This window comes from Macrotis lagotis, chromosome 6 (genome assembly GCF_037893015.1).
Source record: "Macrotis lagotis isolate mMagLag1 chromosome 6, bilby.v1.9.chrom.fasta, whole genome shotgun sequence".
Taxonomy (NCBI): domain Eukaryota; kingdom Metazoa; phylum Chordata; class Mammalia; order Peramelemorphia; family Peramelidae; genus Macrotis; species Macrotis lagotis.
In genome coordinates this window covers 222,127,822-222,153,112 of record NC_133663.1, presented here as the reverse complement: position 1 = coordinate 222,153,112, position 25,291 = coordinate 222,127,822, and the positions used below count along the sequence as shown (strand labels likewise).

General features: G+C 34.5%; 1 protein-coding gene across 5 annotated transcripts in view; it reads right to left on the bottom strand.

Moving 5' to 3' along the window:
• SCML2 (Scm polycomb group protein like 2) overlaps positions 1 to 25,291 on the bottom strand; it is a 150,397-nt gene that overhangs the window by 34,941 nt on the left and 90,165 nt on the right. For all 5 annotated transcript variants that reach the window (XM_074192332.1, XM_074192335.1, XM_074192334.1 and 2 more), the window contains exon 8: positions 15,119 to 15,369. In XM_074192332.1, the coding sequence (XP_074048433.1) occupies positions 15,119 to 15,369 (251 nt within the window). The remainder of the gene's footprint in view (positions 1 to 15,118; positions 15,370 to 25,291) is intronic.

Sequence of the window (25,291 nt, the reverse complement as noted above, 5' to 3'; positions counted from 1 at the left end):
AATGTCCACAGCAAGAGACATAATTCTTAAAAATAAGAAGTTCCCTTCACAGATAAATCAGAGGGACAAGGAATAAAGTATCTTTTTCCAGCAAGAGGAAGATTTCACAGCCAAAAGAATGACAGAGAACAGTGTGGAAAATAAAATGAAAAAAATTTTTATGTTAAAAAAATTTAATTTTTTCATGAAAAAAATTTTAAACAACTAAAATTAGAAAAGAAACAACGAAGCAGGAGGAAAATATGTGCATAAAATTTCATAATTGAAAAAAGTCAAAAAAACTCTTCTCACAAATTAAAAAAATGCATGTAACAAAAAACCGCAAAATAAGAAATTCTGAAAACCAAAGTGATTCACAAAAATGAACTCAAAGGTTAAAAGATATAAACAGTTATCATAAAAAATTCAAGCTACCTGCCTCCAACAGTCAATTGACAAAATGTTCCAAAACATAAATAAATGGACAAATACAAATTAAAAACCGAGGTTGCATTTCATACAATACATCATAATGGCAAAGACAACTAATAAAGGAAATGATAATTTTGGTCAGTGAATATACAGAAGGACAAGCACAGTAATGCACTACTGGCAGAGCTATGAATGAGTTGTCTGTCTGGAAAGCAATTTGGAACCCAAAAGACAATAAACTAAGTATACACTTTGACCCAGTTATCCCACCAATAAATACTAAAAGAGATAAAAAAAAGACTCACATATTCAAAAATATTTATAGCAATTATTTTTGTTACAGCAAAGAAATGAAAACAAAAAGGATGTTCATTAATTGAGGAATGTCTGAACAACTAACTATTCTAGAGAATTATTTGAAACTATGCCCAAAGGGCTATAAGACTGACCTACCAATACTACTATTAGAACCCAAAGAGATTTAAAAAACATATAAAGAAAAAGTACTATAGACACAAAAATATTTTACAATTGTTCTTTTTGTGTCAGCAAAGAATTAGAAACTGAGTGTATACTCATCAACTAGGTAATGGTCAAACAAATCACATCATATTTTTATGAAAGGACATTACTGTGTTTTAAGAAACAATCAAGGGAATGGTTTCCAAAACCTGGCAAGACTTAGATGAATAAGGTGAAGTGAAAAAAAATTAATTGATATTTATGAAATTATAAAATGGTAGCAGAAGAAACTCCTGGTTCTTTGATTACTCACCAAGAAAAACCATGATTGGAAGCAGGAAATAGGATGGTAACTAAATTTTGGTAACCAAAGAGGATACAGAGAGAAGTGGGAAGAGGAAAATAGAGAGATTAAATGACAGGAAAATGATGAGATAGTGAAGAAAAGAAAGCAGGAAGCATAAAAAAAGAATGAGGAAAGGCAGGAAGCAATGACTCATGTAACCAAGAATTAGATTTGAAAGTACTCAGCAGGAAGGACCCAATGGATGGGAAAGAATGCCAAGGGAAAGGAGGTTGAAGTCACTTATTTTAGGATTTTGGGGGTGAACAGATCTATACCAACTTAGCGTTAAGTTCATTAACAGAGCTAAATTATCTCAAAGTTACCAGTAAAATTTAAAAATCATCACCTCACAGTTATCTGCACCTTTCTGATGTCCTAGCCTAGGTCACTACCTGGATTTTGTCTGGAATTTTCATATCAAAGGACAAAGAATCTTGATAGCAGAACCTGGATGGCTTCTTCTGATTCAGCACATATTATCAGATTGTGAAGTTTCTATAGCTTACAATTTGTAAATTATATTCCTTTGATCTATGAGACAATTTGTCTGTGACTTCTAGGTTCCTCTTTGCAATCTTATTATCCCCTTTATACTGGCTGCTTATAACACCTACCATAGTATTTGCAAAGGGGAGGGGGTAATAAAATACAGTATCAACACACAGGGGAACAATGTATTCAGTAACAGCAAAATTGTAATCAAGTAAGAAAGACTTAGCTACTTTGATCAATACAATTACAAAGGATTTAAAATGAAAAGTGATAGCTACCTCCAAAGAAAGAAATGGTAAACTGAGTGCAGAATGAAGCATATTTTCTGTCTCTTTTATTTTTCATGCATTCCTCCTCTCCCACAACATGGATAATATGCAAATATGCTTTGCATGATTTTATATTTAAAATGGTTATCATATTTCTTGACTTCTTAATGGATAGGGGAGGGGGCAGAGGGAATGAAAATTCAAAACTGAAAATAAACCATTTAAAAAATTCTTTAAACAAAAAGTTATATGGAAGAGAAACCAAAAAAATATAGACTAGCAGGTCCATATTTCAAAGTAACATGCAAAAGTTCAATACTTAAAATTCAATACTTTCAAGTTGTACGTGAGCAATTTTGTAGTTTTGGTACCATCTTCTTGTCTTTCTCCATTAGAATATCTACCATTTCCTTAAGAGTATTTCTTGAGGGGCAGCTAGGTGGCACAGTGGATAGAGCACTGGCCCTGGAGTCAGGAGTACCTGAGTTCAAATCCGACCTCAGACACTTAATAATTACCTAGCTGTGTGGCCTTGGGAAAGCCATTTAACTAAAAAAAAAAGTCTTTCTTCCACTTATATCCCCTCTGTTGAGAACAATGCCTTTGCATGTAAATATTTTTAAACAGGTTTTGTCTAATTATGTGTTTTTTACTCCTCCATTTCCATCATTTATTGTATATTAGAGTCCACAAGCCCTGCTGATTGTACCTCCACAAGCTCTCCTCCACTCCACAAGCAACCTTACCAATCACACTGCCAACATCTTTATCCAGATGCTCAGTGTTTTCACCAGTATTATCTTATCTGAGTCACACATTGCTTTCATTCTTTGACCTCTTAAATTTAATTCAAGAAAATTATTAAGGATCTACTATATTATATGGCAGCATAACAAAATGAATAGAGGACCAGTCTCTGAATCAAGAAGGTTTGAGTTACGGAACTTCTCAAGGTACCAGAAAATTAGTGACTAAAATGTTAAACTGCAGACCAGGTGTCCATTTGCATTGGCAAAGGGAGTTACCTATATGGTAATTCCTTAAACCAGTGTTGATCAGCCTTGAGCAATGAGAAGTTTAAATGACTTGTCAAAGGTCTAGTATCTTTCTTTTTTTTTTCTTTTCGGTTTTTGAAAGCCAATGGTTAAGTGAATTGCCCAAGCTCACAGAGCTATTAAGTATCAAGTGACTAAGACCAGATTTGAACTCAGGTCCTCCTGACTGCAGGGTTGTTGCTCTATCCACTGAAGGACCTAGCTTGGCTACTAGATGGAAGGCACATGAATAGAGTGCTGGTCCTAATATGAGGAGGACCTGAAATCAAATACGACCTTATATACTTACTAGCTCTGTGACCTTGGGCACTTAACCCCAATTACCTCACATGCAGGGCTATATTTCTAGTAGTCCTGATACATTTCTGACCCCTGAACCCAGAGGACTCTGGATAAGAAAGTGAAGTTAATGACTTAGCACAGCCTCCCTCATTCAAATCCAGTTCATGTGCTTGTCTTAGCCTCTCACCTCCCTGATGTCATAGTCTTCTTTGAGAATGAAGGACAAACATCACATCATATCATCACAAACCAAAGGAATCAGAGGTCCAAATCCCACCCTCCTTCTCCAGAAGACAGAGTAGAAATAGGCATCTCCTAAAAGAAACCTCCAAATGAAAACTCCCAGAAACATTAAAGTTAAAATCCATATCTAATAAAATATTGCAACAATCCAGAGACAAAGAACTCAAGAACTGAGAACCACAGTAAAAGACACACACAATTTAAAAGCCACTGCTATTAATGATGAAAAGGACTTAGAATATATATATATTCCAAAGGCAAAATGATCTAGGCGTATAGTCAAGAATAACTTACCTGGCAAAATTAAGTTTAAGCAAACAAGGAGAAATACAAAATTCTAGTAAAACAAGAGGATTTCCAAGCATTCCATATGAAAAGACCAAAGCTGTGTAAAACCTCTAATATTCAAACAAAGTGGTTAAAAGAAACATACAATGATAAACATGAATAAACAATAAGAAGGATAAACTGTTAGCTTTCTAATATGGGAAGATGATACTTTGGCCTTTCTGAACCCTATTACTGTCAGGGATTTTATAAGGAATATAATTAGACAGAAAGTCTGGGAGTCATTCTATTATGTTTTGATGATCATCAAAGGAGAATAAAAAAGGAGGGGAAGATGAATACATCAAAAATGATGGGGGGATGGGCATCTAGGTGGCACAGTGAATAGAGCACTGGCCCTAGAGTCAGGAGTACCTGGGTTCAAATCCGACCTCAGACACTTAATAATTACCTAGCCGTGTGGCCTTGGGCAAGCCACTTAACTCCACTGCCTAGCAAAAACCTAAAAAATAAAAATAAAAAAAGGATGGGGGGAAGGACTGAAGGATTTTAGAGAAATTATCTTATATAATCAGAGTATGGAAATAGACATGTATAATGATATAAGCAAACAAGATGGGAGAGAAGGCTATAAGGAGGGTTGAGCCTTGTACCTCACTCTCATCTGAATTGGACAAAGGAGGGAAGACTACACATACATACATACACACAGAGTTCTGCATAGATATAAATTTTACTCAACAGGGGAAAGGGAAGGATGGAGACAAGGGGTAATAAGAAGAATGGCACGATAAGTAAAAGATTAGATTAAGCAAAACAGTAACTAAGGATGTATAGAAATGGCAAATTTTTTGAGGGAGGCAAAGAACAGGAATCTGATAGGGTGAATATCATTTGGTGAAAGACTGAATAAGTTATGGTGTATATATATGTATATATATATATATGTATAATAGAATAATATATATATAAAATAATTTAAAAAATGACAAAGGAAAAATGGCAGTTTCAGAAAAACCTGGGGAAACATACAAATGGATACAGTGTGAATTGAACAGAAGCAGAAAATAATTCATACAATGACCCTACTACTAGCCCTTCAGTATTGAAGAGGACCTCACCAGCTAATCAAATAACTGGAGGCTGCATGATTCTGTTTATTACAGTGAGGGGGTATGCTGTATAAGGTGCCTTTATCAGAATTGTTCCATCCCAGGACTATATTTACAACAAACAGGAGGATTGGAGATGGACTGTGAGAGTCTCTTGGCTTTAAATGGGTTTTGATTCTTCCGAATCAGCAAGGCACCACAAGAAAGCACAAGCCTGTGCTATCTGGTTGACAGCATTTATCAACCAGGTACATTCAAACTTGTCTCTCAGTGGGTTAATCCTCAGTACAATCTTTCCTCTCCAAAGCTTCTAACTTTATATTGTGAGTTACTCACTGGTATGATACAATTGGGAATATCTTTAACACTAGGATAATGTCAGCTTGCCATTCATAGGACTATATTACTCTGCTATTAATACACTCATAAAGGGGCAACTAGGTGGCTCAGTGGATATAGCACCAGCCCTGGAGTCAGGAGGACCCGAGTTCAAATATGACTTCAGACACTTAAGAATTATCTAGCTGTGTGACCTTGGGCAAGTCACTTAACCCCATTCATTACCTTGCAAAAAAAAAATCTCGCTTAGAAATACACTCCAGGCTCCACAATGCTTCAAGACATAGGGCCCCTTCTCAATTCCAGGGTGGCCCTTCCCTTCACAAAAAAAGAGAGAACTCTCCCTGGGGCAGCTTCTCTGGGATTAATGCACTGGATGTCATACAGAACCTGTCTCTGCCACTCTGGAGCCCAGGATCTGAAGCCAACTCTCATTAGATTGGCTGAGGGAAATGGAACAAGATGGAAGAGAAGATTATAAGGAACCTCACTTGAACCTTGAACCTCACTCTCATCTGAACTGAATAAAGGAGTGAAGAATATACATATATACATATAGAGTTTAGTACAGTTATAGTATATATGAAAAGATCAGAGATGTAGAAATTTTGAAATAAAAACATAAAAGTCAAGAGAAAAATAATAAAGTCTCTCACTCTCATCTGAACAGGGCAAAGGAGGGAAGAATACACATACATACACACAAAGTTCAGAACAGAAATACATTTGACTCAACAGAGGGAAAAAGGAAGATGGAGAAAAGGGCTGTCAGTTGCCTCCTGAAAGAAGCCACAGAATAAGAACTCCTAAGAACATCCAGCTTCAAGATGAAAGAAAAAATATTTTGAACTTCCAGTCCCTTCGGAATCGCACTCACTTGCTCTCAGGACCCATTGACCCATATTCAACTGTTGAAGTTCATCTGGAACCTTTCTTCATTTCCAACTTCTAAAGTTCTCATTTGAATATTTGCTACTACCACCAAGATCTGCACCCAAGAAAGCTCTACCCAGGTCCTCACCCTAGGCTTCTAGGCTCACTGTGACAACCCACCTACTCATCAAGGTCTGGTCCCGGAGGAGATTCGAAAGTCAGTGCCTTTATCTACTCCTGTGCAGCTTGCCCATTGCCAGTTACTGTCATGGTTGGGTCCAACACTCTAGGGCATAGAAAAACAATATGCCAAAGACAAACAACTTTGAAAAAGTTGAGAACTCTGATCAGCATAATGATCAGTCATGAATTAAAAAGACAAAAATATAATATCCACTGGCAAGAATTAGATATTGAGATGTCATCCATGATGAGTAGGATCTTCTCAGAAAAACCTGGGAAGACTTACATGAGCTGATGCTAAGTGAAGTGAGCAGATCCAGGAGAACCTTGTACAAGGTAACAATAATACTGTACAATGATCAACTATGAATGGCCTTAGCTCTTCTTGAAAAACAAAGATCCAAGACAACTCCAAAAGACTCATGATAGGAGTCAGATCATGATGGAAAAGGCTGTCCACATACAGAGAAAGACCCAATGTAGTCTGAATGCAGAGCGAAATATTTCCAAAACAAATAAAATGGAATGAACACACTTCCTACCTCCTAATAGGTAAAGGAAGTGTTGTGAAAAAGGCAGGAACTTTTTTGCTTGACTGCATTTGTAACAAGGTTTCAGCTTTTCTTTCATTCTCAAGTTAAGCAGGTAAAGATATTTTTTCAGGATATATTTGAAAAACATTATTATTTTCTGAATTCAGATTATATGCCATTTGACATACTAAATACATATTAATTCATTGTCTGATATAGTTCAGCATTATTTAATCTTGATCAAGTCTATTTTTTGCTGCTGCTTAGTCTGAAATCTTTTTTTTTTTTGAGTTTGGCTAAAGCATACTAACTTTTGCCCCAATCTTTTATTTCAAGTCCCTGGAAGTAGGTATGCTTAGAGTATGCTTAGAGTAAATATATTGTTAGATTTTTTGGTAATCTAGATTGCTATACATGACTCATTCCATTCCATCTACAATGAGTTTCCTTCAATCCATTCATACATCTTCACCCACTCTATGTAATCCTCCATAACTCTACCAAAAATAATGAGAACTGTTACATGCACCTGTAAGCTAAGCTTGATTCAATCTGCTTCTGCTTCCTTGCCCCTCTTCTCTTTTTCCCCCAATCAATCCTCTCTTAATGCTTCTCCACTGACCAGGTAAGATGAAAATGAAACCTCTCCACCCCTTCGTTCTACCCTATCCTATTTGATTCCCTCTACTACCCCGATAATAGAGTTTAAGGGTAGTTATGGGGCAAGACTCTCTTATGCAAACGTGGAGAAATAGTCCCTACCTTCCATGATTGTTGGAGGATAAAATGAAATATATGGAAAGAGCAAAGTTCTCTGCAAACATTATAGCACTATTAATGCTATTAGTAGCAGGAGTAGCAGCAGCAGCAACAAGAGTAGCAATAATATCATATATTAGAATATAAACATTTCATCCTTCTTTAATCCCCTATGATTATTCACTCAAATTGACTTTTTCCTCTTGACTTCTTGTTTCTATTTCAAAATTTCTACTACATCTCATCTTTTCATGAGAAATGCCTCTAAGATCTCTATTTCATTAAAATTCCAGTTTTTCTCTATAAGTTTATTGTTTTCCTGGTTGTTACTCTTGGCTATCAGTATTTTTTGCCTTTTAGAATACGTTACAAACTCTCTACTGTTTTATATAACAGCTGCTAAGTTATGTATAATCCTAAACAGAAGCTCACTTATTATTTAGAATCTGTCTTTCTGGATGTTCACAATATTTTTCTTTCTTTGATCATGAAGCTGTGATGGTCTTAAGAGCTAGTATTTGGGGGGGGGTTCTTTCCAGAGGCAACTGATAGATTCTTTCTAATTTCATTTTGACTTCTACAACACTTCAGTGTTCTTTCATTAATTCTTGGAAATAGCTTTTTCGTTGGCGGTTTTCCAGCAGTAAAATAATTCTTAAATTCCCTGTCCTTGCTATGTCAACTATTTTTGATATGACACACTACATTTTCTTCTATTTATTTGGTCACTTTTATTTCACTTTTTCTTGTGTCATGGAGTCATTTACTTCTGTTTGTTCCACCCTCATTTTTAAGGAGTCTGCGTTATATGGTTAGTTTTGTATCTCTTCTGTTAAAACCTTTATTTTTCCTCCACAGCTCTCACTCAATTTCTAAACCTTCTTCTGATACTCATTTAATTAAAAAAATAAAAAACTTTTTAACTTTTTAAAATTCTTGCTTTATTTTTTCCAGGAATTCTAATTGAATTTTTTTCTAACCTAAATTTTTCTTTGAAGCTTTGCTTATAGGTATTTTGGAGTCCTGTCTGTTTGTACTATGAATGTTGAGACAACAACACTGCAGGCTCCTCCTTGGTCTGAGTTTCTTGCCCTAGTTATCCTACTACAGGCTCCAGAGCAGAATGAGGAGAATGAGGCCTTGCTCTCCTCCAGAGCTTCATAGTTGTTGCATCCTTGCTCATGAAAACCATAGGTTACAATCCCTCTCTAAGTAGAGTTCCACTCTTCAGTTTATTATAGTTCTGTAAAATTGCTCAAGGGTATGACAGATTCAAGCTGGCCTCCCTACTGCTCCCTTCACAAGGTTAAGGTCCCTCTGTGCTGGTTCTTGTCGTTCTGTGTATTTCAGGGTCCCACTTGATTCTCCATGCATGAAAACTTCATGTAAAACTTCATGTAAACACCTTCCTGGTTACTTCTCATTCACAGGGTGAGAAAAGCTATACTGCCTTGAGCTAGAAAAACCTTTTTAAATTTTTCCTTGGATTTCTCAATCAGCATGGTAAATTTGATGAGTATTCTAAATAAGTGTGGATGTGAGTGTGGGTGTGGGTATATAGAAGCCTGAGTGTACTGCTTCCTTCTACTCTGCCATTACATCTTCTCTGAGACTTAAGGAATTGGTTATCTTCTCCTTGATCTTTAGTGAGGTTTTTTTGTGAAGAAGCAAAAGAATTGGAAATGACTGAATTGTAAATAATAATAACAAGACCAATAATAAAAGCAATATGTATTCAATGTTTCAAGGTTGGCAAATGTTCTTAAAAATATTTCATTTTATCTTAATAAACCTAGGAGGTTTGCTATTATTATCTTCACTTTAAAGAAGAGGAAACTGAGGTAGACACTAAGGGACTTACCTAGGGTTACACAATTATGAAATATCTGGGGATGGATTTGACTCCAGATTCAGTGTCACCTAGTTGCACCATATCAAAATTTGTTGGAAAGCAATGAGATAAAGAATATTAATAGTTTGTTTTAATATTTTTTTAGGTTTTTTTGCAAGGCAATGGGGTTAAGTGGCTTGCCCAAGCAAGCTAGGTAATTAATAAGTGTCTGAGGCCGGACTTGAATTCAGGTACTCCTGACTCCAGGGCCAGTGCTCTATCCACTGTGCCAACTAGCCACCCCAAAAGAAACTATAGTTTACTATATTCACAAAATTATCTGGGGTATTTAGGATTAATTTCTTGCTAAAACTCCTGTTGTCTTTTGTTTTTTACACTAGTTATTTCCTCTTAATGATCACACTACCACCATAACAGAACCTTCCATTTGCAACAAAGAAAAAGTATCAAAGTAAAGTCAACTGGGTAGGCAGCTAGCTGGCACAGTGGATAGAGTGACAAGTCAGGAGTCAGACTCATCATCCTGAGTTTAGATCTTGCTTCAGCTATTTGCTAGCTAAGTAACCATGGAGAAGTCACTTAACCCTGTTTGGCTCAGTTTACTTAGCTGTAAAATAAGCTGAAGAAGAAAACGACAAACCACTTCTGTATCTCTGCCTTTAGAAATCCCCAAGTGGGTCAAGAAGAAATGAATATGTTACTGAACAACAAAGCCAACTAATGTAGTGACCAATTCGGAAGAGGGGGAATACTTTATCAGTAGTTCTCATGCTTATCTTAATTTTTTTATTCCTTTACCCATTCCCAAAATTTCTCAAACTTTTAGAAATTTTTCTCTTAAAATAAAAACAATGATGCACCTCTGCTAAATTTCGCTGTAGTTTTTACATTTCAAGGCCTATTCTACTGTCATAGGCTCATGGTCTTAAGAGCTGGATCAACCTTCTTATTTTACAGATTTGCCCAGGCTCTCTAGCTATTTAGTTTTTTAATTTTTTTTTCAAGGCAATGGGGTTAAGTGACTTGCCCAAGGCCACACAGCTAGGTAATTATTAAGTGTCTGAGGCCAAATTTGAACTCAGGTACTCCTGACTCCAGGGCCGATGCTCTATCTACTGCACCACCTAGCCACCCCAAGCTAATTAGTTTTGGAAACAGATTTGAGCCTTAACCTTTCTGGCTCTAGGTCCAGACTCTACACCACAGTGCATAACCCTGAAGGGTGAACCAGAGCACTCACTGAAGTGTTCCTTCTATGCATGACAGACGCAGCATTATCAAAGCCATTCTTAGGCTCCATAAGGTCCCAAGAGATCTGAAGGGCAGGGTGCTTTAAGTTCCTCCCTCAAGGGCTGCTTCTGGGACCTTCTCTTCCCTGGTCATACTAAATAAGGGAAATCTTGAGAGATTCAGAACTTAGCTGGGCTTCCAACAGTAAAACAAGCTCTTAATCCTTTTCTTAAAAAAAAAAAAAACCAGGTTCCTTCTCAAAAAGTCACACTCCAGTCCCACTCATTCAGTAGACATTCCAATCCTCTTTTGTTTTTCAATTTGTTTGATCTGTGCATTTTACACCAATATATCATAGCAACAGTAGGTATTACACACCTACATCCCTCCAAATAAGAGACTCTGAAAAAGCTATTTCTGAAGAACTTCAAATACCTAGTCAATGTGTGGGACATTCTCAAGGTTCTGAAGACAATGCTTCACTAGGACAACTTCATCCCAGTACTGGAAGTCCTAGACAGTCAGTTTATGCCTTTTTAGATTGTTATACAGTGAAGTTCAATTTGGATCAATATGTGCATATGCAGTTCTTGAAATAGTAGCTGCTTCCCTTTAAGTTCATTTTTTTTCACCAAGTTATCACTCAGAGGGGGAACCAAAGCCTAGAGAAAGGGTTTATTAAGTAATTAAGTAAGAAAGTAACTTATTAAGTGCCCACTGTGCTAAAGGCTGAGGGGGAAAAAAATGAAACGGTTTTCTCAAGGAGTTTGCATTCTACAGAGTGTAAATTACCTATATATAGAAGCAAAATAAAGAAAAAAACAAATACAATATCAGACACAGGAATGACCAGGTGGAGGTTTAATTAAGAACTGGTGTTGGAGGCAATGTCTAAAAAGAGTATTGAAGGAAAAAAAAGTTACAGGTCAAGTACACTATCACAACAGTAAGAGCTAGAAGAGACCTCAGAGGCTAATTCAGCCTTCATTCTGTTATCTCATCTTCCCAGTCTTTTCTCATCTTACTATTCCTTCAGATAGTCTCTATTTCAGTCAACTTAGTAACATATTTCTCTTCAAGACAAACAACAACCACTACCTGCTCTGCAATAAACTCCTTGCCCCCTCACTCCTGAAGAATCCCTGTCTTTTTTTTCAAGGGACTGCTCTGCCCAGGAGTTCTTTTCTGATCTCACTTCTTAGAATTCTTCCATTCTTGAAATTACTTGGCAGATAATTTGTATTCAATTACTTACGTACATGTTGTGTCCCTATCATAGAATGTGAACTCCTTAAAAGGCCTAGTTTATTTTTGCCATTGTATTGTCAGTGCCTAGCACAGTCCCTTCCACACAGTAGGCACTTTCGTGGAATTGGATAGAAAATGCCTACAATCTGAAGAACTTGTGCTGTACTGCAACCTATTCAGTGGAAAAGAGTACAGAGATGGACTCATAATCACTATGTAGTCTGTGAGTGCTCAGCTCTGGAGTGAACTGACTTCGATTCCAAGCACAGTTACTGGTTTTATGCCTGAGCAAAAGCCTTCACAAGGCTGAGGCTCAAAGTTTATTATAAAAGGGGAATAAATACCACTTGGACAGTGTCCCTCCAGGAGCACTTAGGCACTGAACAGTGTGTGTGACCCTGAGGCAACCTCATCTGACAACTGGGGTTAACAAGCACCCAGAATCAAAAGTGAAAAACTAGTAAAAAAAGCACTTTGCCAATCTCAAAGTATTTTATTAATACTGGTTGTTGTTTTTGTTATTATTGTTATTGAATACAAAAAGTAGTGCAAAAGAACTTCTGCCTCTACATGAAGCCTAATCATAGTATTTAGGTCTTGTAATCAGGCATGATATCCACAGAAAGTGAACTATAACTCCTTTCATGAAAATGATTGGGTCAATAAAGGCATATGAAATCCTTTTAGATTGAGTATTTACTTCCTGATGAAGGAAAATAAGTGATTATCAAGTACTAACTAAATGGAACCCAAGTAGAACAGAGAAATAACAGTGCTAAGCTAGTCTTTTATGTGAAATCTCTCTCTCTCTCTCTCTCTCTCTCTCTCTAGATGAGACCAAAGACAGAGATTCAGAAGTAAGGAAAGGCATGTGAGAGTCAAACATCTCTGAAAAACTAATAATAATAATCTTAAAACAATTGCACTTTCCAAAATATTTTCATAATTCTCACAATGTTAAACTATAAAGTTATTCAAGACATTTGTTATTAAAGTTAATTTAGAATTTTAATAATTTTGCACACCCCATTCCCAAAAAAAGTGTCAAGGAACATTTTTTTTCATTATTGTACAGGGTTTCCTGCCCTTTTTAATTCTTTCCTTCAGACTCTTCACTTATGTGATTAAAAGGCTTTTTAAAAAAGTAGCCAATATTTTATTGCTGTTTTCAATAAAATACTCTGAAAAATCAGAACACACTAATTAATGGCATGCAGCCAATACAGAATATTCTATCGTGAATTTTTGTGCTGAAATTTATTTAAAAGTGCTTTGGGGGGCAGCTAGGTGGCACAGTGGATAAAGCACCAGCCTTGGAGTCCATAGTGCATGAGTTCAAATCCGGTCTCAGACACTTAATAATTACCTAGATGTGTGGCCTTGGGCAAGCCACTTAACCCCATTTGCCTTGAAAAAAACCTAAAAAAAGGGGGGGGGGGCTTGGAACAGCTCAACTGTTTACATTTTCTTTCTCATGCTTCTCATGTTTTCTCATTATTTTCGGTATCTCCATGACTATATTTTTCACCTTTTAATATATAAATACTTTTTTAAAATGAGTTCTATTTTTTAAATTTTATTTATTTAAGGAAATGAGGTTAAGTGACTTGTCCAAGATCACACAGCTAAGCAATTATTAAGTCTGAGGCCAAATTTGAACTCAGGTCTTCCTGGCACCTCTATCCACTGTGTCACCTAGATGTCCCTAAAAATTTAAATTCTTAAAGAAAACTCTACTCTCCCTCATCAACAATTAAATAGATGATTCTACTAAAGTCATACCAATGCAAAATGGGTTTGAGGAAGTTTAACAAATATAGTTTTTGTATAACATAATATTACCTAAATTTATATATTAAGAATACACTCAAAATTTATTTTTTTTAAAAATTACAATTTAAGACAGATCAGATAAAATGAAACCATAGTCATCCTTAAATTTACCATCCTTAAATACAAAAAATATAATTTCCACCTCCTCAATTAAGAGTTTCAGACATATATAATTTTCCTCTGATTCTTCCACTTGTAATAAAAGACTATTTTGTATTATTATACCTCTATATAAGTTCCTTATCATGTCTAAACACTCAAAAATTGCTGCCTAAGAATGGTTTCTAACTAGTATTCAATATATTAAAGCAAGGACCTTGAATCTAAGAGATGCAAGAATTATACTGATTTAGCTCAAACAAATTATGTAAGATGATTCAGTGTAATAAAAAGCAAGTATACTTTGAATAAATTGGCAATCATGTTTCATATTTATAAGTACTATTATTTTTACTATATATTGGTATTGTTATGATTTTAAAAATAAAAAATCAAATAAAAACATTACTGAATTCACAGTAGCTTTGTATAATTTTCTCAATTAAATACTAATGATACAACTACTACCATTTCAGTAGTACTCTGAAAACAAAAATATCTAGATTAAGAAGGCATCCTCATATTGGAAAAAAGCAGGAGCAGCCCTAATTAAAAAAAAAAAACCTAAAAAACTTACATCAAATCTTTGAGACACAAGTTAAAAGTTGCCCAGCTTCCAAATTAATTTTAATAACTGAAAAAATGAAATAACTTTGCATATTTATTGTATTGTTTTTATCTTTTAAGAAATGTCACAAAAAATTAGAATTGCAAATTTTTATTATTTCTTTCCTTGATATTGCTATGCCACTTACAACCCACAAAGAGCACTGTTTTTTGGTTACCACTTATCTTGTTGCAAATATCATTAGATATTTCTCAATAAATCAATATACTCTTACACATTAAAGTTAAGCTCCCATTTAAATTTAAAATTGTACAAATTTTACATTTTTAAAATGTTATACTTTTAGCATAACTTTTTTTAAAAAATTGAGTTTCAAAAGACTAATTTTAAAAGAAAATATACCCACACTCAAATTTCAAGGTGGTTTTTTTAAGAAGTCAAATTAACACTGTTTTAAAGTCTTACTTTACTTAGCTGCAAAAAAAGACTACCAATATGGATGGCATATGAGAAAATAGAAAATCATCTAAATTAATAAAAGACACTTATACTGCAGATAAACTTCTAAACGGCATGTTATACAAACAATAAGCCACTATTAAAACTGCAATATAAATTAATGAGCAGTAGGTATAACTAACCTTTCTTCCTGGTTTTAGGCCTTTTTTTCTTGTTTTGAGATTTTCAGTGTGAGAGATGTTTTTTGTCAGGGAAACATTTTTAGGAGACCTGCCCTTCTTGGGGACTGAAGTCTGTCCAGGTGGTTTAGCCCGACCTGGTTTCTTGCCCCGCTGTGCTGGTATTGGAGCAGTTTTCTGTGGAGACTGCATTGAACGCCGGGTCACTTTGGAAGGGGAAGATTGTGTTTTTGCACTACTCTTTGTAATGGAAACTGAGAAAAAAATACAAACAAAATTAAAACAATATGAATGCCTGAATTTTAAGGCATTTTACCTAATTTTGACTAGATAAGTGTTTTACGCAAATGAGCTTAAATTGTTTTTCAAACACATTTTTTAAGTTCATTGACTACAAAGTCACTTACATTTTAAATTTTAAAATAATCAGAACATTTAAAATAAAAATCAATTTTCAAAGACTATAGTCTATGAATCTAGAAAACATGTCTAATTCTCTACAATAATTTATTATAATAATATTTACAAGTTAAAAATGAAACTTTTAAGCTACTATGAAAATTTTCATCAACTCACCTTTCGAATACCTTCCATATTCTTCCTTGCTAATGATGAAAATATCTTTCATATACATATATATACACATATGCATACACATTCACATGCAAATACTATTTTGCTCATCATCACTAGAATCAAAGAGTAAGCTGTCACATAGAAAAGGTCTAGAATAATTAAATGAAATTGCCTTCATAAAGTTTTTGAAAGCATACTCAAGACTAAATCTAGATCTAATCACAAATTGTAGCTTACTATTTCAGATTGAATAAGAGTGCTGTTCCTTAAATCATGATTATCATTTCTTTATGAAACATTTACTTCTCACCAGATACTTATTACTCATCTATCCCAGCTAGGCTTGAATATCTCACAAAACTGGTATGTATAATCAAAGTTATTTAAAAATTTAAATATTCATGATTCAGTTACTCTGCTTTTCATTTAAAAAATAAAAAAAATCAACAAGTATAATAAATGATGACAAGTAAGAAGTTGCTTTGGGAATGTTTAAGTATAATTTTTACATGTGAATATATAAAAGCTATACAAAACATAATCAATTTAATTTTTAAGGGGTGTACATTTATCAACTTAACACTTCACACTAGTTCTTCAGTCTAATATATGAATAGATGAGATTATATTAATCCTTAGATCATTTTTGTTAGGATTTGACAATTTACAAATGATACCAAAAAACAAAAATCAATTAGCATAATAAGTGATGTCTCAGACTATCACCTGGTGCTTGGAGACAAACTCCTTCCATCAATTTTCATACTTTGAGACTTGTCCTTCTCCAAACCATTTTCTACAAAAGTGAGTGCCAAAGTAAAGGTGTAGACTATTGGTTTGACCAACTGAATCTTAATGGTTTTCTTTGTGTCTAGGACATAAACCTATTTGTTAGATCTTTAAAGATCTTCAGAACATGGCTTCAACCTACCTTTTCAGGTTTAGTGTATGTTAATCTCCTTCACACATGCTACAAAAGTGGTCATTTTACTTTTTTTCCCCATACAATATTCCATCTCCTTTTTCTGTGCCTTTATAGACCCTAAAATATGATCCTCCCCTTCTCACCTGACTTCTAGAATCCCTAGATACCTTTAAAGCAATAGAACATAAAGCATTTTGTGATCTTCCCAACTGCTAATACCATTCCCCACCCATTTCCTTGAACATATTCGTGTATTTCCTGGTCTCAAAATGCAAAGATGGGGGGGGGGGGGGTTGAGTCTCTTAAGGAGTACTATTCTTATTCTATTTCTATGTTATTTCTCCTGAGAAAATGTAAGCCTCTTGGGAATAAGGACTGTTTCATTTTTGTCTTATATCACAAATTCTCCTGCAGGGAGGCCCTGGAATCCCAAACTCTACACCTTAACAATTCTCTTATTCCTCTATTATTAATTTGCTAGATCATTCCATTCCTTTTTCTCTTTATAGTGCTCCCTCCCCTTCAAACACACACACACACACACACACACACACACACACACACAAAACCTCCCTCTGGTCAATACTGACAAATGAACAATTTTCTAACTTACTAGAGAAATAAAAACATTTACCATATTTAGTTTCCAAAAAGGGCAAATTTTACCTGGAACAATCTTCTTTTCCAATTTTCTTGTCTCAAAGAAAGGTGGTTCAATCTCCTTTTAACTGTTAACCTCTCCAATTTTACTTTTCTCTCAAGCTATATTTTCTGGGACACTAATCCCTCAAATATTACCTCTTCCAATTCAATCATCTTTCTCTATAGACTTCTCTTTGTCTGTCAGGAACATTTTCAAGTTTGTTTTTACTTTGAATTATTTTTCCTACATCCAGCAAATGCCTCAGCTATTTACATTATTACTACTAACAAACTCTTAATTTTGTGCCACCATTTCCTCACCAAGCATCGTTTCCTTTCCCCTAACAATACAACTTCTCAACCACTACCCCAGTGTATCTGAACTAGAATCAATTATCCACAACTGAAAAAGCACCAAAGCCTGAGCTTTTATCTCAGCACACTGACTACTCTCTTATATCTTAAAACTTTCTTCTTTCTATATTATTACTGCTCTGATTCTTTACCTACTTCTTGAGCCAATGCTTATCATTTCCTTTTCCTAAAGTCCAACTTTTCATTCCAACCCCCCCAAAAAGGAATAACTTTACCATTCAATTTTCAGTCCTATGACAACATAAGCACCATTAGAACAAGAACTGCTTTTATTAGATTTTGTATCTTTTATATCCAGAAAAATGGTTTGTATGTGAGATGAACTGAATGCTGTTTATTTTTATGATAGGAAAAGGTTATATATAAACTCTTCTATTAAAATTTCCATTATCACTTCTACAGAGAAAAGCCCTCAAATGTGACCTGAGCTTTCAATTTTTACATTCCTAAAAAACGTGCTGCATATTTCCACATAGATGTCTTGACACCTAGAATTCAACATATCTAATCCCAAATCATTTTAATCTTATAAAATAGTTTCCTGCCTTGTAAATCCTTAAAAAAGCGTAATATCCATATAATCACCAGGTTATTGATTCTTTCCTCATAATATCTTTCAGGTTTAAAATAACAGCATGATATTGTAGGAGTCCAACTTTCTCATATATACTCCCCACAAAGATATACAATGATAAAATAATGACAAAGAACTGCAAAGAGAAATAACAATAAGTACCACCCTAGACTGCAGGAAAAAAAAAAAAAAAACAAGCCAAAAGCCTAGGAGACACTGAGAAAGGGATCCTATCAGAGAAGTTAGTGCAAGGTAACCGGAAGCCTGCGAGTACTTGAAAGAGAAGGTCCAAGGATTCATGAAGCCTGATTGAGGACAGGAAGGGAGATAAAAAAGAGGAGGAAGGGGGGATGAAGAAACTTGGAATTCTGAGATGATGGCAGGAGGGAGAGACAGGTAGAAAATTCCCAGGTTTGTGACAACCCACAAGCCAGGAGGTGGAACCAACCAAACCAAGACAGAGGTTGGAAGATTGGTGGTGGAATCCAAAGTACTCTAAGGTAACCCAGGGGACAAAGAAGACCTGGAATTCAGAAAAAGGTCTCATTCATCGAATGTATAAGGAACTAAATCAAATTTAAAGGAATAAGAATCATTGCCCAAATGATAAATGGTCAAAATATGTGAAAAGAAAAAAAATGTGAAAAGGCAGTTTTCATAAGAAATCCAAGCTAGCAATAACCTCATCCACAAATGCTCTAAATCACTATTAATCAGAAAAGATGAAAATTCTAACAACTATGAGGTTCTAGCTCACAGACATCAGTTTGGCTAAGCTGACAAAGAAAGGAAAATGACAAATGCAGTAGAGATCGTGGGAAAACAAGCAAATTAACACACTGCTCGTAGACTGGTGGTTTAGTCATTCTGGGAAGCAACATGGAACTGTGCCCAAAAAACTATTAAACTATGCACAATTTTTGACTCTATGCCAGTACTCTGTCCATCGAGTCACCAGCTGCCTAATCTGCATCATATGTAATAAATAGTTCATGCAAACTATTTTGTAAACTATAGTTAGTGCTATCTAAATGTGAGACCTTATTATTGTATTCAATGTCATCAGTGAAGTAGTACTTATCATCAAAGAAAGCAAAGATTCTTGAAATACACCTATGAGAATTTCTTTATCTGAAAGGAGAAAGCTTAAGTGGGAGAGTGACCAGTGAAAAGTGTCTTGAATTGATTTTTTTTTCTGGATTAGGATTCTTTTCATAAAGATTTAGGTGTTTTTCATTCTTTCAATCTATTTAACCTATACTACTAGTAATGCTGTATGAAGTTATTATAGGGAATTCAAGAGGAATAAGAGATATTTAAATGCAACATGATGCTTTTCCCCTTCACATGAAATACTAAAAATTCAGCCTCTACAAAAAACATTTTTAAAGAGACAAAATAAAGACCTTTCCATATTTCCTCTACATAGGCATCCGTGATTTTTGTCAAAAACAAAAAAGAATTTATGATCATATATCAATACATGTTAATGTATGCATGTATGCATTTTTAAAGTGATAATTTCCTTTCAAATTTCCTTTTGCATTATTTTTCACTTTCTATTACCAAATTAGGAGTTTATTCATATGAGAAAAAGAAAACACTGATTTTTTAAAATCATGTATAGATCAGAAACAGGTTCTTCTCAGAAAGGCTTTAAATATTATTATTTAAATATAAATATACATGTGTATATATATGTGCACATATATATCAATGTATATATATATATATATACACACACATATATATGAAAAGGGGGAAGAGATTAATAAGGGGTAGGGTGGAAGAGACTGGGAAGTGTTTTCTAAACATTAGGTTCTTTTTTTTAGGTTTTTTTTTATTTTTGCAAGGCAACGGGGTTAAGTGGCTTGCCTAAGGCCACACAGCTAGGTAATTATTAAGTGTCTGAGACTGGATTTGAACCCAGGTACTCCTGGCTCCAGGGCAGTGCTTTATCCACTTGCCACCTAGCCGCCCCCATAAACATTAGGTTCTATGTTTAAAATCTCTATAATCATAAAATCTAGTAAAAAAAACCTTTTAAATGTGAAATCAGACAACATAGGAAACAAAACTAATTAACAGAACCTATTATATCTGTTATATGCCATTTAAAAATCAAAACAAAACACATAGGTTACCTTCAAAACTATAAATTATACACATGAAGAGAAACAGTTGAAGGGTAGGGAATATTTGTATCAAATTTCTCTAATAAGAGTTGGTTACAAAGATATGCAGAAAACCAACAAATATATAAGATCCAAAGCCATTTCCCATTAGATAAGAGCTCCAAAAAATATAAATTATATATTTACTTTGATACTGAATAATACTAAGAACTATGTGAAAAATGCTCTAAATCGTACAAATTAAAACAAATCAGAAAATTGGTATAGATGATAAAATATGGGAATAGTCAATGTTAAAAATATGGAATAACAGGTACATTGCTCTTCTGTTGACAGAGTTAAGAACTGGTACAACCATTCCTTATAATTGGCTAAAAATTAATTTATGTTCATTTTTTTTAAAAAGAAAGGGAAGCTACAGATGTGAAATGTTGGAAGCACTTTCAGATGAGGTTACTATATCCTTAAATTAACAAATGCCCCCCACCATTCTCTCTCTACCCCACCTCTACATCTACCTTACTCCGAATACTTTGTATTCCTATGATTTCTATTTTGCTACAGAATTTGCTAAATGGGATTTCTTTGATAAATATTATGTGTATTTGTGGTGCCACTAGCACTTAGTGGGAACAGAATCAAGTCTAAGATATAAAATTGGGGTCCTCTTGCTTCCCCCAACAATAATGGTAAAGTGATCACCACAGAACAACACTTTAGTACACTTAATTAACACTGAATCTGATCACATCACCTACCTTAACATTTTAAGGGAAGGGATATATTCCTTGATGAGCAGCTTCAGACCCCCAACTTCCTACTTTCTCTCCTGACAGAAATGAAAGTCTCCTCTACAGAAATTTCAGGGGAGTAGAGTCTAGAGATGTCTAATTTGCTTCCCATTCCCATGCATATATATAAGGGGTACAGTCCTTGGCACAAACAGAAATATTACTGAGTAACCCAAGAATCTATAACAAGAATAAGCATAAACTGAGGGGAAAAAATGACTTGACCAAATAATAAAAATGTCTGAAAGAAATGAAGAGTATTTTAAAAAAATCTAAATTGAAATTCAAGTGCACACATGTACATATGTATACACACACGCACACACAAAACCAACCTTTAACCTCACTTGCCAAACGTATCATTCCGTCTCTTCTCATTCACAGTCAATCCTAGAAAAAGCTATCTACATTTCTGTCACTTTTTATAATCTGATTTCTGACTTCATAACCCAACTAAAATTTCTTTCCATAAATTTATCATTGATCTCTTCATTACCAAATCCAATGACTTTTTCTTATCCCTATCTTTTGAGGGATTTGCATAATTTGAAACTACTGACTTCCTCATCTCCTGGATGCTTAACTTTTCTCTGTATAGAATACCATTCCAAAAATTATTCCTATTCAAACAATATACAATCCAGTCAAATTAGAACTTTTTTCTTAAAATACAAGTATTCCATCTCTTGGCTCTGCGCCTTTTCAATGTTTCCCATACTAGAAATCATTCTTCTCACTTCTCCTCCTGGACTCCTTCAAAGAAACTCAAGTATGCCATGTCTCTCATTTTAGCCCTTTCTGGATCCTTGTCCCTAGGCTAGTGTCACCTCCCTCTTTAAAATCATCTTGTACTTTGTTGTTGTTCAGTTGTTTTCAATCATGGCCAGCTCTTTATGATCCCATTTGGGTTTTGGGGTTTTTTTTTTTTTGAAAGGATACTAGAGTGGTTTGCTTTTTCTTTCCTAGCTTATATTACAGAAGAGGAAACTGAGACAAAGAGGACTAAGTGACATGTGAGTGACACAGTTAAGTGTCTGAGGCCAGATTTGAACATATATAGTAGGTTTTTTCAAGGCAATGGGGGGCTTGCTCAAGGCCACACAGCTAGGTTATTATTAGGTGTCTGCAGCTGGATTTGAACTCAGGTACTCCTGACTCCAGGGCTAGTGCTATATCCACTGCGCCACCTAGCCGCACCTATTACACTTACACACACACACACACAAACACATTTATTTTAACCTGCTTTAAGATTTACATTATTCCCTACCTCTCCTTTCCCCACAAAACTATATACCCCATTAAGGGGGTTAACATTTTTATCTAGGCATCCCACAGCACATAAAAGAGTTCATTGACCAAACAAAAGGAGTGCTTATTTGAGAATCAAAGTTCCTATCTATATGTGTGTGTGTGTGTGTATATGAGTGAATGAGTTTTCACTGTAATGCTTCATTCTTCTATTACATGCTACTAGATGGTGTGAAGCAGATTGATATAAGAGTCTGCTATCTGAGGATACTGTATAATGAGGGCTTGTTATAATGATTTCTAACAACCATATCCTGAAGTAGAAACTTGATTATGGATCTGAAAAAGAAAACTCTAAGCAATGACCAAAAATAATATCATGAAATATTTGTCACAATGTATAAGAACGAGGAAAAGATGGGGGAGGGCGCAGGAGGAGGAGGAGGAACTTTTGGCATGAGAAAAGTAATATATGGAAACAAAAGCAGAATAGGAAATCAGAAGACCTGGATTTGAATTCAGGCTCTCTACTTATTACCTGTTAGACATTAGACAACTCCCTATTTCTCTTGGCCTCAGTTTCCATATTTGTAAAGTAAGGAGGGTAAACTAGATTACCTTTAAAATTCCTTCTAGCTCAATCTGTGACTGTATTATCTGAGAGAATTCCCAAGAGAAGAACAGACTCAAAAGACACCATCCTGAATTACAGAAGGAAAGAACTATGATGCTGGTCAGAATGATATGCAGAATGGATTTGCAGAATGGATTGATGTGGATGGACAAACTTGTTTCATGTGTCAACATGTGACCTCAGGTATCTTTTTAATGAAATGTATTTTCCAATCTTTTCCATTTTTGAGAGTAAAACACAAACTTTAAATGTAACCATCATGTACTCTAGTCACCTCTCATCAAAGTGACTATCGATCTAAAGAATATTTTGTTTTAAATACACAAACATAATTTTTAAAAAAATTCCATTAACCTCTGTGAGTCTCAGTTGTCAGTGAGTGCATATAATTGGTCACGTTCTCAATAGTTTAGTTATATTTCATATAAAGATTAATAGGTATTACACAACAACTATACCTACACAGAGGGGGGGGAAATCAGTGAAATTCTCTTGGTACAACAATTCATTTAATTCATGTAAGTATTTGAGGGTTGTAATCTATTACATACATTTTTACTTTTCACAACTTTAAGTGGGGTCATTCAACAAGCATGAATTAAACATCTTCATGTGCTAGGCACTACATAAAAATAAGGAAATAAAGAAAGATAAAAAGGTAAGTCCATGTCTAAAAGAGCATACAGTATTGTACATGGATTATTTCCATTTCACAGTCAACAAGTCTCATAGGGGTTTAAATAATTTGCTTACTAAAATGACAGAGCTAGTAAAAGACAGAAGCTGGGATTTGAACTCAGGTCTTATGAAGCAAGTCTGGGGCCGTTTTTCAATACAATATGTTAAGAATTAAGTAGAACTAGAAACTCAACATGATTTTTGATGATTACTGCAAAAATCAACAAGTGGCCTGATTGTTTTTACCCTTTAAATTAAAATTGTGTAAAGTGATGGGGAGGAAAAATGCCTTAAAAATCCAAGATACATTTACACCATTGTAAAAACATAAGTTTATTTAACAGATAAAGCATCACATTCTGTCATTTTGGAATAGAGCATATTATTTTTAGAATGACAAACACCTTATATATGAAAGAATTCAATTAAAATTAGTATTGTAGACTCACTATGTGCATATACCAATCTTTCTCATTAATCTCTGAAATAAAAAGTCTGAAAGGAAATCTCAAACTGGAATTTGATTATAGTGTTCTGTACAATGACCAAAAATGCCATTTTAGGAGACTTGAAAATGTAAAACTTAGGAAAATGTTCAGCAAGTGACCAAGAATAAAGCTAAATTTCACAAAGGTAGGTATCACATTCATAATTCCTTGCTTTAAGCATGGTAGAGACAGTGTTCCTATGAAAGTAGGGGTGACAAGTCTTTTCCAATGTCTTTTAAAAAATAACATCTAGTCAATTTACCTCAAACCCTAACAACTGTGATTCCTAGGCTGCCCGTTCTCAACTTCCTTCTCCCATAGAATCTCTGAAGCCAAGATAAAGGCATTGAGGAGTTGAAAGACAATTGTCAAAAAGTCTTCAATCAGATAGAAAATTGTTACACATTCATCAGCATTCAAAATTAATTTTTAAATAATTACAAATTGACTAAAAAAACTCACAAAATTGAGAATTTAAAGTCGGATTTTAAGTTCAAAATGTAAAAAACAAAATCAAGAATTGAAATTGTGCCAGGACCAATTTAAAACTTTGTCTTCTTCCTAACTAGAATGTCAAATAAAATAAGTGTCTGAATTTTAATTAGTTTTGATCTTCTTATGTGATTATAAAGTCTTAATATTTAAGCAAAGAAAGGGAGCCACAAAACAGAAAAATTAAAGAAGAAGCCACAATTGCAATGAACTCTAATTGGTTTAAAATAAAGGTCAGCTTTTAAAACCTAGTTCTATGTACTTTGTAAACTCTTCTACTTTATCCCATGGTTGGTACTTCTTGACACAGAATATATTTCGGAAATGCTACTCATATCTTCTTACTTAAAAAGAAACAAAACATTATAACCACAATGGCAATATTAAAGAAAGTGACAATCCTACTCTATCCTTTAACGTTGACAGAAAAAGTTCACATTAAAAGCTAAACTAATTAAACCAGTTAAAATAAATTAAACTAGTTAATCTATTTCATTATGTTTCCATAACATACAAGTAAATTTTTAAAGCTATCATTTCCCATATGTTCAAAAATAATTCCCAGGATACCATGTACTGTTTAAGAAAATATATCAGGATTAGTCATTGTTACAG